General features: G+C 43.0%; 1 protein-coding gene and 1 long non-coding RNA gene across 11 annotated transcripts in view; one reads left to right on the top strand and one right to left on the bottom strand.

Moving 5' to 3' along the window:
* Window positions 1–14,227, bottom strand: part of PLEKHM3 (pleckstrin homology domain containing M3) — a 178,263-nt gene that overhangs the window by 64,595 nt on the left and 99,441 nt on the right. For 4 of the 5 annotated variants that reach the window (XM_038585578.1, XM_038585575.1, XM_038585577.1 and 1 more), the window contains exon 6: window positions 13,913–13,976. In XM_038585578.1, the coding sequence (XP_038441506.1) occupies window positions 13,913–13,976 (64 nt within the window). Of the gene's footprint in view, window positions 1–12,350; window positions 13,004–13,912; window positions 13,977–14,227 lie in introns of those variants that run through there. The other variant, XM_038585579.1, reaches the window with a different exon arrangement.
* The window catches only part of LOC111094380, an 89,360-nt gene that overhangs the window by 28,767 nt on the left and 46,366 nt on the right, over window positions 1–14,227 (top strand). The window lies entirely within an intron of this gene.

Genomic DNA, 14,227 nt, shown 5'->3' on the forward strand with positions numbered 1-14,227 from the left:
CACGTAGGGCTTTGCCTTGCTGCCAGGTAGATCTAGGATGTCTCTAGAAATAATGTTAGTGCTGGCGGGAAATAGTACAATGTAGTGGTTTCAAGTTTGTGCCCACTGGAGTAGGGAATCCTTCAACAGCAGGGGTAGGGACACCTGGGTAGCTAAGCGGTTGAGCGTCTGCCTTCAGCTCACAGCGTGATTCCTGGTCTGGAGATCGAGTCCCACATTGGGGTCCCTACGAGGAGCCTGCTCCTCCCTCTGTTTATGTTCCTGCCTCTCTCTGTGTCTCTCTCATGAATAAATAAATAATCCTTAAAAAAAAACCCAGCAGGGGTAATCAAGCAGCTGGTCATAGAGGTTATTCTTTGATAAGTCTCCAATAGTTCATACAAAACTGAAACAAAAGAGGATATGTGCTAGAACTGGACAGCTTGGGTTAGATGACTTTGGGCAAGTTCCCTTCATTTGTAAAAGGTGGGTAATAGTACCTATCTCAGAGGGCTATTGGGATTAAATGAGATAATCCACATTTAGAAAGGGTCTGGCCTAAGGTAAGCAACTCCATAATCATAATAAAAAATCGCGATGATTAATTAGAACACTGTTCTCATTTTACAAAGAATTTAAGCACCAGAGATATTATGTGACTTGGTAAAGGATGAACTATTGTCACCCTCAATTTTCTGAATGTCCCTCTCCTGCCTCCCTGATTAAGTGCTATGAAATGAGGCACCTTGTCTTCAGTGAGGCTGTGCCTCAACAACTCTGGGATGAAGCAAGCAGACTCAGAGTCCTGGCCCTTTCTTGATCCTTCTGTCAGATGATCAGTCCCTGCCCCCAGCTGGCAGCAGGCAGAGAAAAGAGAAAAAGATGAAACTCAAATCAGTAGTTTTACTACCTGGGATTGCTTGGACTTTTCTCTCTGTATCCTTGACCTCTGTTCAACCAAGAACCCATTCAACAACATCCTTCCCCAGATTCCGTTTCTCTTCAGGCCTAAGCCTTCCCTTAGGATGCCCCATTCTTTTATTGTCCTTTACCTGACCTGCAACGGCTCTCTGCTTTTAGCCCTGACACAAATGTCAACTCCTAGTTCACCAGATAACCTGAATGATGCTGCCCGTTTTAGTAGCAGACTCACTAGACAGCCTATTAACTTTTGCACATTTTCATCGGCCAGCTTTTGTGTGCTGGGCACTATTCTGACTGCCATTAGATGGTAAGGTATTATGCAGTTAATCTGTCTTTAAGGGCTATATGAAATTAGTATTCTTTGGTTTTCGTAAGCTGTCCTTCAGATCCTATTTGTGAAAATGCTTAAAACTGCTACTTAAGGACAAAAAGTCAAAACATCTGTTGATCTTTGGCAATTGGAAATCTTGACATTTGTCCCTCGGGACTGAGGGAGCAGATATCTGGCTTTCATTCCAGGTTTTTCTTGCCGTGCCCAGAGCCCAGTGATGAAAACTGGCAAGAAAGTCCCAGATAGTAGATAGGTAAATGTAGAGTGGCTTCTACAATGTAATCACTTCTCAAGGATTATGGAACCAGGGTCTTAGAGCTAGGAGATGCTGTAAAAATTGTTTAATTCCACCTTTTCACTCCACGAATAAGGAAACTTAGGGCTCCAGGAAATAGAGTCTGAGATTTTTGTACGAAGCCACAGCTGGAGGAAAAAAGTGGTCTAAGTTGGAAGTACTGTGTGAAATTGTCATTTGAAGATGTCCTATATCTCCAACACATGGGTTAACAGGATTGAGAATAATCCCTTCAGGGGTTAAAAATCCATTAAAAAAAAAAAAAAAACCAACTCCGTTTTTGTAAAGCTGTAAGAAGGGACTGGGATGAGGATATTTTCAGAGGTAGGCTGTGTTTCCACTCCTAAGATTTAATGGAACACATGCATTCAGGGAGATGCGTGGAATTTCAACACAATTCAACATCAGTTAATTCTAAGAGTAAAGGTCCTTCAGTCCAGCTCCCTTCCACCTGCACGTTAAAGGAAGCTAGAAAGCCAATTACACTCACAGCAGGGCCTCTCCCTGACTGCAAAGGAAGAATGTACTGCAAATTCTACGTGTGCTTTACAAGCTAGTAAAACTATAATTGCAGGTGGGAGGGAAACATGGGTTCTCTTTGTTTCTGCCAACAGTTCAGTCTGGTAAGCTCCACCCTTCTATAGCTACAGAAACAGTGTGGACTCCGTCTTTTTTAAGCTAAAAAAAAAAAAAATACATTCTATGATTCTACAAACTTAGAGCATACTTTTTGTTAAAATTGAAAAGATGATCTGTGTACAACCCACCAAAAGGGCACGCATTCTTCTAAGAGACAGATGCTGAAGGAGCCTACCTTTTTGCGGGAAGCCCAAACTCAGCTTCTGGTTCACGTGCTAAAGGCCTCTTAGCAAGACCAAAGAAAGATGGTGAGCCTGGGAGGCCAGCATGTGATTTGTACTTGTTCTATCTAGCCTGGCCCTCTGGGGAGGTCTCACTGCTGGTCCAGCTTGGGGATGGGGATGGGGGTGGGGGGGTGGGAGGCTCTGGAAGAGCAGTTCCCCTGTGGGGCCACGGGGAAGGTCTGGTTTAGGACCATCCTGGAAGCAGGAGGAAACCCACCAGGGTTTCTCCACTTTCCCTATCACGGTGCTAGTCAACACAAGGACTGTATAGCTGCTGCTGCTGCAGGGTCCTGTGACCCAGAGCCCATGCAGAATCTGAGGGGCAAAACAGGTATGGCAGGCGTGACTTCTGTGGTGGTGGCTGCGTCCGGGGTCCACTGATGCAGTGTCTTGGTGGCGCCCAAGAAAGCACAGGGAACCACTTATGGAAGGTCCACACCTCGTAGCCATCACTAACCCTGGCACTCGTGCCACTAGTGAAGCTCGTAGCTCTTAAGCCCCATGTGTCAAACAGTGTTCTGAGGGCCTTAATGTCTTCAGTCCTCTAAACCTCTTGGCAACTTTTGGGGAAGGTACAGCTATTACCCCCAACTTCGGAGATGAAGTGTTTCTTGAGTTATGAAGAGAAGAGACTTGTCCAAGGTCACCCAGTGAGTCTGGAGCGAGCTAGCACTCGAATGTGGGCAGCTAGGCTCTGAGTGTATAACCCTGTACCATCCAGCCCTTCTGCAATAGCCAACATCGGGTATCATCACCCTTCTGGAGATCTTTGTGCCAGGCAGAAACTTCATCCTATGTTGGCCTCACAGTGGCCTGCTGGTCTCCTAAAAGCTCCTGATGGCCATCTTCATTTTGATTTGTATTTAATTTTCCACCTCACAAAGCAGTCCCAGAGAGAGGGAATCTGGTGATATCTCTTGAATATGATTTATTAATCAACAGCTCGAGAAAATGGAGGGCTTCCTTGCTGCCACCTGACCTTTGTCTTCAGCCTTCCTAATGTTTGCATTGCTGCCCTGACCTTGCAAAGTGACCTGGAATAGCTGGCCTGTTTCCTTGTGTGTGTCTACTTTGAGGGTCCAGCTGTCAGCCTGTGCAAGTCTGTCAATTAGTATCTCAAGAGTTTAGGATGGGGTCCGGAGCCTTTTGAGGAGCACAATCTAACACCAACCTCCAAATTCCTTCTCGTAATTGAGCATTCATTAGTTTTGGAGGAACAAAAGCAGGCATTCTCTATTATAAAGCAGAGGTCAAAACCAGTGGCTATGTTTTGTTTGGCCCGCAGAGTGTTTAAATATTGAGAAATTTCACATAAAAATACGGATTTCCGGCTTCTCTTGGAAAATGGGAAGAGATGACAACTCTGGGGCCACTGAATAACAGCTGTCCCCTTCAGAGAGGGACAGCTCTCTGGTTTCTCCTCACGACCTTAAGTCTCCCCTTGGGCCTGCCTCAGGCACGGATGCCACTTGCCTGGCCCCTGCAGGGACCCTGCTCTAAAGCCATATGGGTCTCCTTTAAATGCAGAATGGGATGGTTAGGCTGCCCCTGCGATGTGTTTGGCATGTCAGTACAGAACCAGGAGAGAATGTTCTCAGAAGGCAGGTAGGCGCTATGCTTTTTCGGTCCTGTCCCCAGTACCTGGCACAGTAAGTGCTTGGTACATAATACAACATTTACCACTTCTTGTATGGATAGATAAATGAATGACTGGCTTTCAGGAAAAAAGTGAATTTCTGAATGACAAGGAACCTGTTCAACAGCTAACAGAAGTCTAGGCTTATTAATGCTTCAGCAGCTTTCTGAGTGACTCGTGCTGCTCCCTATACCTCTCCTTGATTTGTTGGGCTATAAAGAGCTTCCCTGCTGTCACAAGTGATGTTAATCTTGTTTAAAATTCTAGGAGCAAATGTGTTGATGGTTCACCAGGATTTAGCCAGAAATTTAAAAACAAACAATAAGAGAAGCTGCCCTAGATGGCCTTCCACTTTTTCCTCAGAAAGATGGGGGCAGTATTATTGAAAAGCAACAAGTTCCAAATGTAGATGGAAGTGCAGGCCACCAACTGATGCCGCCAAGGACTTCATCAAAGACATGTGTATTAATGCTGTCTTGTGAGCCTGCCATCCTGCTCCATCTCTGGAGCAACATCAAGTGAATGAACTTTGTGAAAACCTCCTTAGCCTTTAACACCTGACTAGACCTGATCCCTGAGGCCCCTTGAGGACCAACTATAAATGTGGCAGAGTAGCTGGCATGAGGCATCAAGGATAAAGTCCTGCTGGATGTCATTAGGTTAAGTACAGTCATGGGCAGCCTCTACCAGAAGTTCTTGGCACAGACAGTATAGGAGTTTGACCAGAATCAGTAAGAATTAGTAGTCTTTTTCTGAGTAAATGAGCTGCTTCAACTTCAGGGCCAGCATAGCTCTGGGGACATAGCGCCGTACTTAACATCTGAATGAATGAATGAATGGAGAGGAGACACCCAGCCAGAGGTTTGGTGACTGAGAATTTGACTCCTGTTTCAGCAGCACAGGTAGAAAAAATATAAACTTCAAGTTCTTTGTAGCTCTAGCCTGAAGACTTTTTCACAGACTTTTTTTATTACATTCATTTCTGAGGAAAGTAAAGTGATCCCATCATACTCATTCCATGAATGTTTGTTGAGACAATTTATCAAAATAATCCTGAAGCATGCAGACAAAATGTTCTTCAGAAATGTCAAAGTCAGTAATGAAAACTTTTCCCTGTTTGCCTCCATGACAGAAACATGCAGATTAGATCGTTGATGGGTTTGAAATGATCAAGGCCTGAAAGTTCTCTTCCCATTCCCCTCCATCTGGCTTCTGCCTATAGGCCCTCACATTTTAACTTAGATCGCAGCCTCCAGGAAGCCTTATAACAGTTCAGTTAATGGTGTTCCAGTGACCACTGCTGCAAAACAAAATACCCCAAACCTAGTGGTATAAAACAATCATTTTATTCTCAGAATTTGTGGGTCAGAAGTTTAGGCAGGATATAGTGGAGATGGCTTTTCTCTGCTCCATACCTGTTGCATCTAGAGATGGGAATGGGAATCCTAGAGATGAGAATCCTTTGAAAGTATCTCCATGCCTAGTAGTTGACGATGACTGTCAGCTAGAATGACTACATGTGACCTCTCCTTGTGGTCTCTGTGCATGGGCTGGTTTAGGGTTCCTTACAACATGGTGTCTGCATCCAAGAGTGAACAGCTGGGTTGAAGCTGTACCATCTTTTATGACCCAGCCTTGAAAGCCACATAGCATCCTAGCATCACTTCCACGGTTCCAAGCCCAGCCAAATTCAGGGGAAGGGAACACAGACCCCCACCTCTTGATGGGAGGAATGCCAGAGTCACAATGCTGCAAGGAGGGCATGTGGGATGGGAGATGTAGTTAAAACCATCTTTGCAAACTATAATTTATTTCCAAAGTACTGAATGTGGCAGAAGTGATGGCTATCAGACTTGCGAGGCAAATACCTACAAAGGATAGCTTCAGATCACTCACAAGGCAGCCTGCAGTGAGGGCCCATGTGAGGAGGAACAGAGGCCTCCCACCAATGACCAGCATCAACTTTAGGTGGGAGTAAGCCACCTTGGAAGCAGATGCTCCAGCTCCAGTTAAGGCTTCTTCCAATGAGTTCTCCCAAACAACATCTGGACTACAACCTAACAGGGCTGAGCCTGAAATGCCCAATTAAACTATTCTCAAATTCCTGACCCACAGAAACCATGGGTGAAAAGGCTTTACTTTTGTTTGAGGTTACTGGGTTTGGGAGTAATTTGTCATATATCAATAGACAACTAATGCACAGACTTATGCCCCACTAAGCAACCACTGGTGTGGCAGTTATTTCCCTGACCGCATGATAGATTGGGTCTGATGCCAATCCATTCTTGCCTGTTCCCAACGGCTAACCACATTTGTGTGTGAAATGGCAGGCTGAGGGGCTGGGCAGGGAGGGTCTGATTCCACCAATAGTAAGACTGACGCTCACCTTACTCTGTATCTTTAAGTAAAGTCTTTGAAATCAGGCCCTCTCCTTGCCGGTATCCTAGCTGCTTTTTTTTAGAAGTGGGAAACAACAATAATACAAACCCCATATCAACAACAACCAAAAACCCAGCTGATTGGAAGCCAAAGTAGAAGCAGGGCTTCCAGGGAAACTGGCTTCCAGGAAAGTGATTTTGGCACTGAGCACCTCCCAGTTCTGTGGCTGCCACCTCATCTATTATCATGGTGCTTACACTTGGGCTCACTTATGGCTTCTGGGAATCTTATCTCCCCCAAGCTCTTTCTCACCTGGAGGATGTGGCTCTCTATCCAGCACTTACAGCATACGGTCCACTTTCTGCCCCGGATTCCCAAGAAGAGCAACACATTGTGCTCAGCTACCCACAGTTTGTGCCACAGCCCCTGCCCTGCCCACCTTCCCCAATCCTTCACTGTGTCTGTGGACGTAGCTGGGTGAGGTGCCCAGGTCTGCAGACAAAGTGTTCTCTGAGCAAAGAAAGACTAACCAGCTGGCATAAAAAATTATCTGTATCACCACCTTGTTAAACCCTTGCTTTTACCCACTCGGCTAACTGGCTCTATTGCTAAAACACCAATAAATCAATAGTCAATACCCCAAGGACTGAAGGCCTCCTGCCGAGGAGTCAGAAGGCCCAGGTTCCAGTTCAGGCACTGAGCATTAGTTGTCACTTCCCCTTCCCCCTGGCTGTCAGACGTCCTGCAAGACTGAGCATGAGGCCTGAACTATTCAGCGCATACTCAAGATACACCTCTCCTAAGAAACCGTGACTTTGCATTTGCTCTAGTACCAGCCTGCCAGTTCTTCAAACAACATTCAGTTCCTTCCCTTTACTCTTGAAACATGCGTTCACTTTTGAAATATCTGGTTATTTAAAAAGGCATGATTTGTGGGGCCCCCCCCCCAATAATTTATGTTCCTCCTTCCTAACTCACTGATTAGAACAACTCTGGCTAAAGTAGCTAACAGAGATTTAGTGATGTTTTAATGGAGGCCTCATTCCTATCTTGCTCCAGATTACCTCAGAAGTTTCTGAAGGCAATGATGGCTGTGGCAGACACAGGCCCTGGACGTGGAACAACACAGGCAAGCTGTCACACTTTGTTTTTCTGCTTGTTAAATCCGAATGCTCCTAATTAGTTACCCTGCCCGCTAACGCAGGGGTGGACAATGGAGCAGGGATCAGGGGTGCTGAGAGGCTATGAATACAAGTTCCTCAGGCTGCTGAAGCTTGGAGACTGGTGACTTGGTTGTGGGCACCGAGGCGCTGTCTCCCTGTGGACTGTGGATTCAAAGATGTCAGCCTTGTGTGAATAAAGGTCATCACCTGTTGCTTCTTCGGTGAAAGGGCAGCTGTGCTGGGTGCCCACTCAGGCTCGGCCTTTGTCTGCTGACTCTGAATAGCGCCCACAGAGAATAACTTTCTCTGGTTGTTTGCTTGGTGGGGCAGGGCCATGCAAAATTACTCACATACTTCCTCAAAGAATTCAGCAAAGTGTGTTTTTAAAAAGTTCCCTCGAAATGTCTTAAACATTGCCTTTGGTGACTGTCCTCACTAGCTAGAAAACACTACATAACCTTCATGGTAGGACCACCGTTTATGTTATTGTTTCTGGTGACCATTTTGACAAATGCTTAGATCACTGAGATGACAACGCCTAAGTCATATGGGTGTGGGGGACTAGTGAAAAAGTTAACTGAAAAGTTGGCTAGCTGTTCAGGAATGTTTAGTGTTTGGAAAGTTTGCAACAATGAACAACGTGCCATTATCCCAATGTATAAAAAGCACGGATTTTATTTGGTTTTAGAATTCTGTGCATTGCTGTTTTACAGAGAAGCATTTCTAATGTTTTGTTTCGGGTCTAACATTAAATTAGTTTGTTTTTCTCTGGGGAGAGTGTGTGCTAATACACACTGGGATAGTGTATATATATTCATCCATCCTTCCATTCATCCATCCATCCATCTGTTGATACATTGAATATTTACATGCCCAGTTGCTTAGCATAAGCGCTTACTGCTTTAGCATTCTAGGCAACTCTAGAAAGGTAGGCTGCATTTGATTTACCTCTCTCTCTTCATGGCTCTTGATTGCTATGGACCCTCTTCTCTGGCATCCTTCCCAATTCACATCTTGTTAGTAAGTACAGACAACATTCCAGACTGTTCCATCTTCTTTCATCATCATATCTGCTGAAATGTATCTCCCCTTGAATACCATCCCATGCTTTTAACTTATTAATAAGATGAAAGAATTTGTGCCAAAATAATTTATTCTCCTCAGGTAATATTTTGTATTACTGGAATCTAAATTGCCTTAACTTGAAGGTAGGATCTAGTTTGGAAAATTTAGGGCCCTTGGAAGATGGGTGTATGTGTTGGCAGGTAGGTGGTAGGCGGTGGAGCAGGTGGCTAGGAGGGGCTAGTCTAACCAGCTGCCTCACCTGTGGGATCATCCAGTATCCTTTCTCATGAATCACATACAAATGGAATCATTCAATGCTTAGCTTACATATGCCCTAAAGGTGAGTAACACCAGAAGATTTAGTCATTAATATACATTTTAGGTTTTGTCACAAGAGCACTGCTTGCCAAAATTCAGAACATAAATGTGATCTTTCCTTTCAGCAAGTAGAAGGAACTTGAGAAGAATTCTCTTATCACTTACACCGTCTGAGGAATGAGCTATTAAACCAGGGTTCTGATTTGCTCCTTAAGAGCAACTATGATCTCTTGAACATTACTTACATATACTAATGTATTCTACTGGTACAATGTGGAATTTTCTTATCAGCAATGTAAGTAAGGAGATGGTTTGTCACAGACTTTATAGGGAAAGGAGAGAGCTAATACAGAAAGCTAATGCATTGAGAGTTCTAGTATTGTTCCTACTCTCTCATTGGGGCTTATCTTTTTATTGTATTCCTATCTTAAAGCCTTCCTGTGGACTTGTGATAATGCTGGATAGACAGAAAATAGCAAGACACAAATTCCATTCTACTTCCCCCTCTTAAAGTATCAATGTAGGAGAAAGCTCTTAAAAAGCAGTGCCTTAGTTTCCCCATTCAAAACATGCCTCAGTACTGTCCATTCATTTACATAGGCTTCATCCTTGTCTGCCCAATCCTTTAGACTGAACTCCTCTCAGTTAAAAAAAAACCAAAACACTGCATTCACACCTCCTCCAGAAAGTTTCTGCTTATATGATTTTATTTTTTTAAAAAATCAGCAGTATGTTAGATTTACATTCAAAGAACACGGATTGAATAATTTTTTTCTAACAATATCTATGAGCTGAACAGAAATTCACCTGAAATTCTAAACTGAAGAAATGAAGGGCTCAAGTCACCGCCCCTCCAAGTTCCTAGGATTTGAAGAGCCTATGCTCCCATATTTTACCTTCCTTGGACCTGCTACAAGGCACAAGTACTTGGTTCTATCTTACGTGTGACATGTTACAATGCTATCAACTGATTATAGTCAGGTAATGACCATAGTGTTCAACTACTACCTTTATGAGGTACTAGTAAAACCCAGCAAACAATTTAATGACTGGTGAAATAAATCGACAATTAGGAACTCGGCACCAGCATAAGCTACAAATTTTGCCAATAACTGGCACTCACTGGCTAGCGGGCAGGCAACTACAGCTCTCAGAACAACTGGAGGGAGTTCCTTTTGCTAAGCAGTGTCCGTCTGTGCTATTATTTGTTTCCTTATATCCAAGTGTACAGGAGTAAAGGAGAACACCTGCAAGGAGGCCAGTAAATTCAAATAATGAGAAGGGGGGGGGGGGGAGGATGGTCTTGAATGAAACTTCAGAAGCATTACAGTAGCTTAAAATCTTTAGCCAAATTGTTGAATTGAGCCTATCTCCTAAACTTTGGGATTAATAAATATAAAAATGAAAACAGAGATGTAAGAAGAGAGCAAATTTTTTGGTTATCAGAATTATTTTTTAAAGATTTTATTTATTCATAAGAAACAGAGAGAGAGGCTGAGACATAGGCAGAAGGAGAAGCAGGCTCTTTGTAGGGAGTTCAATGTGGGACTCGATCCCAGGACTTTAGGATCACGCCATGAGCCAAAGGCAGACGCTCAATCACTGAGCCACCCAGGCATCCCGGTTATCAGAATTCTTTTAGCATCTTTATCTTAGGTATTACTAGTGTTTTGTGTATTATTTAAGATTATATATCCTTAAGTTTTAAGTGTCCTCCTTTACCGTGATTATTAAGTTCTTAACTTTTTTGATTTTTGGAGAGGGAGATGTCCACATTTTGTTTTTGAAATAAAAGTGAATGGATAAAACCAAATTCACTTAAAAGGAATTTGTAGAAAGCAATCTATGCCTTTAGGAAGGATATTTATATTATCATTATTCAAGATCTAGAACTCTTCAGTTACTTTAGTTTATCTTCTACTTATCTGCAAAACTTGTAAACTGAAAATCATTTTTCTATAGTTATTTTATGTGACCTGCTTTTATAGAGATCTTTATTTTAGGAGTGTGAAGGATAATGGAATGGGGGGAAATAACCTACTCTGAAACTCCTGAAGCTGACGTGACACAGGATGACCAAGAAACCAGACATAGGCCAAAATAGGGCTGGCAGCTGGCTCCATCAGTAGGCCGGATTGCCTGCTGTCCCCAACACACTCTGTATGTTCTCCCTTGTGTTCCCTTCTTACGTACTCACAAGAACAATTGAGTTTCAGAAAACATGCCTGAAATTTACTCAGAAACCAAGGGAAATTGAGGTGGAGGGGCCTTTCAGTACTGATAGCCTAGATGCAGACAGATCAAAAGCTAAATTCAATTTAAACCACCTCAGGCAGAAAAAGTAATTGAATTAAACTTCCTCTAAATATGATAAGTTTGGGGATCTTAAAACCATGCACAAAGGACCAGGTTAGAGTGAGCTGTTGCGTATTAAATGGATGCACAGAGCTCTAGCTGGTCCACGACCCCCCGCCCCAGGGAGTTTGATGAGCTGCTCCTGATTGTCTCTATCACTTTACTACTGAGGCTGAAAACTGATTAAGCTGCTTATGGGGCTCCAGGGGCTAATGGTCTGGCCCACCAGGAATACTGCTGTCACTGACTTAAGTAAGCTGCGTGACATAGTGGTTTGGTTATTACAAGGGGGAGAAAAAGTCTGCAAGGCTCAGGAAAGCTTTAAAAAGCAGGTTTTATCATGTGAAATGGATATACTACTTTGACACCCTAAAATGAATATGGAATTTCTCTGATTCTTTCTCCTCATCTGGTATCAAAATTCATTTTTGAAAGGCTTCCTCAAAGAGTACTCACGTTGGACCCCACCCATTGTTTTTCTAAAGTACCCTTACAAGACTATATGCATGCCTTTAAACATACTTCTCAAGTGGGTCCTCAGATACTACAGTCAGGTAGAGTCCTGGAAAATAGCTAAGTGAATAATGGGTATTTTGATCGATTTTCCTCCTTGCATGCCACTGGGCAATGGTAATTAAAAATATACATTTTCCCACCCTAGCCAGCAGATCACTACTGCTTGATTATGTAGTAAAGGGTCTGCAGGACTGAAGAAGTGAGAGGAGCTGATGTATGCAAACAAGTTCAATTAGATGCATGCATGGAAATTAAAACACTACCATTCTCTTGGACCTTTCCAACTAAATGCTCTAAAAATAAATGCTTTAAAATAACTTTCATCCCTTAGGGTATACAAAGAAAACACAAAAGTCTTTAAGTTAAAAAGCAATAGCAGGGACGCCTGGGTGGCTCAGTGGTTGAGCATCTGCCTTCCACTCAGGGCATGATCCTGGGGTCCTGGGATTGAGCCCCATGTTGGGCTCCCTGCATGGAGCCTGCTTCTCTCTCGGCCTGTGTCTCTGTTTCTCTCTCTGTGTCTCATGAATAAACAAATATAAAGTCTTTTAAAGAACACACACAAAAAGTAATTTAAAGTCTTGGAAAATGACGGAAGGATCTGAACAGTTTTTTAGTTGACCTCTTTTCCCTGGGTAACGCAACCAGTGAGGAAAACAACAAACAGAACAGAATTGGTGCAGTTTGAAATGCTCCAAAAGCTGTCACAATTAATTATTTTTTAAAATTTTGACTCTAGAAAGAAGTTCTGCTTTCAGTTAGTGTCTAAAAGCTTCTGAGGGAGTGAGTTGTTGATTTAAATGATTAACTGAAGCTTACCATATTCAGAACTTTGGGTTGAACAGACAAAATGTTGGTTTTCTTCCTGGTTGCTAACCTGGTCAATTATTAAAAGGACAAGAACTAGGAAAAGTTTTAAAAGATGGTTTTTGACTCTCATATGCTTCCTTATGTTTTATTAAACTTTAAAGTCCTCCAACTGTTTGACCTAAGCACAAGTCAGAGTTTCCTTGAGGCAATGCCTTTTAGATCTTTTTTTTTCCTTGTACAATTTTTATTGAGATGTAATTCACATGCCATAAAATTCACTCTTCTCAAGTATACAGTTCAGTGGGTTGTGGTATATTCACACAGTTGTGCAACCATCACTTCCATATAATTCCAGAACATTTTCAGCAGCTGCAAAGGAAACTCCGGGCCATGAGCAGTCACCCCTCAGTCCCTTGCTCTTCCCAGGTGCTGGTAACCCCTCCTCTATTTTCTGGCTCCATGAGTTTGCCTATTTTGGACATTTCATTTAAACAATGTCAAGGGCAGCCCGGGTGGCTCAGCAGTTTAGCGCCGCCTGCCTTCAGCCCAGGGTGTGATCCTGGAGACCCGGGATTGAGTCCCACGTCAGGCTTCCTGCATGGAGCCTGCTTCTCCCTCTGCCTGTGTCTCTGCCTCTCTCTCTGTGTCTCTCATGAATAAATAAATAAAATCTTCAAAAAAATAAATAATGTCGGAAAACATATATTCTTTTCTGTCTGGCTTCTTTCGGCAGGAGGCTTTCAAGGTTTACCCATGTTGTAGCATGCATCAGTACTTTGCTCCTTTTTATGGTCAGATAATATTCATTGTGTGGATATACAACATTTTATGTGTTCATCAGTTGATGAGCATTGGTTGCTTTACTCTGGCTATTACAAGTAATGCTGCTCTGAATGTTTGTGTATAAGTTTTTCGTGGACACAAGTTTTTGATTCTCTTGGGTATATCCTAGGAGAGGAACTAACTGCTGGTTCACATGGTAACACTATTTAACTTTTTGAGGGACCACCAAACAGTTTTCCAAAGTGGCTGTACCACTTTACATTCCCATCAATAATGTATGAGAGCTCCAGTTTCTCTGTACATCCTTGCCAACATTCTTAGTGTCCCATACTATCTCTATATAGCAAGGTTTCCCCCCCCTCATTCTGAGTAGAATTATTAGGGCTTGAGAAGAAATTACCCCAAAGATGGCAGAATTCAGTGCCTAGACCATAACCAACAAAGACAACTTCCCAGGGAGAAAACAGAAATGAAATGGCCCTTCTGAGAGCTCACCTGCTGCAGATCAGCGAGGGAATACAGGTGGATCTGTTGAAGGAGGTATTCTCTGGGGAAAATTCTGAAAACAAGGACAGAAACGTGAATGAACTGTGGTGCTGACACAAAACAAGTTTTGTCTCATTTAAGACCCCTTTCCTCTGCCTTCTTCCCTTTCCACCGATACTCCTTCCAGAATTCTCTGAGAAACCTCTTAACAAAACACCTTTTCTTTCTAATACAAAGATGGAAGTAAAAGTTTGATCTTTTTTTTTTTAATTCCTAAATGAGTTTATTTCCAGACAAAAAGGAGTAATGCTCTGTTCTAACTCA

Source organism: Canis lupus, chromosome 37, assembly GCF_011100685.1.
Source record: "Canis lupus familiaris isolate Mischka breed German Shepherd chromosome 37, alternate assembly UU_Cfam_GSD_1.0, whole genome shotgun sequence".
NCBI classification, from domain to species: domain Eukaryota; kingdom Metazoa; phylum Chordata; class Mammalia; order Carnivora; family Canidae; genus Canis; species Canis lupus.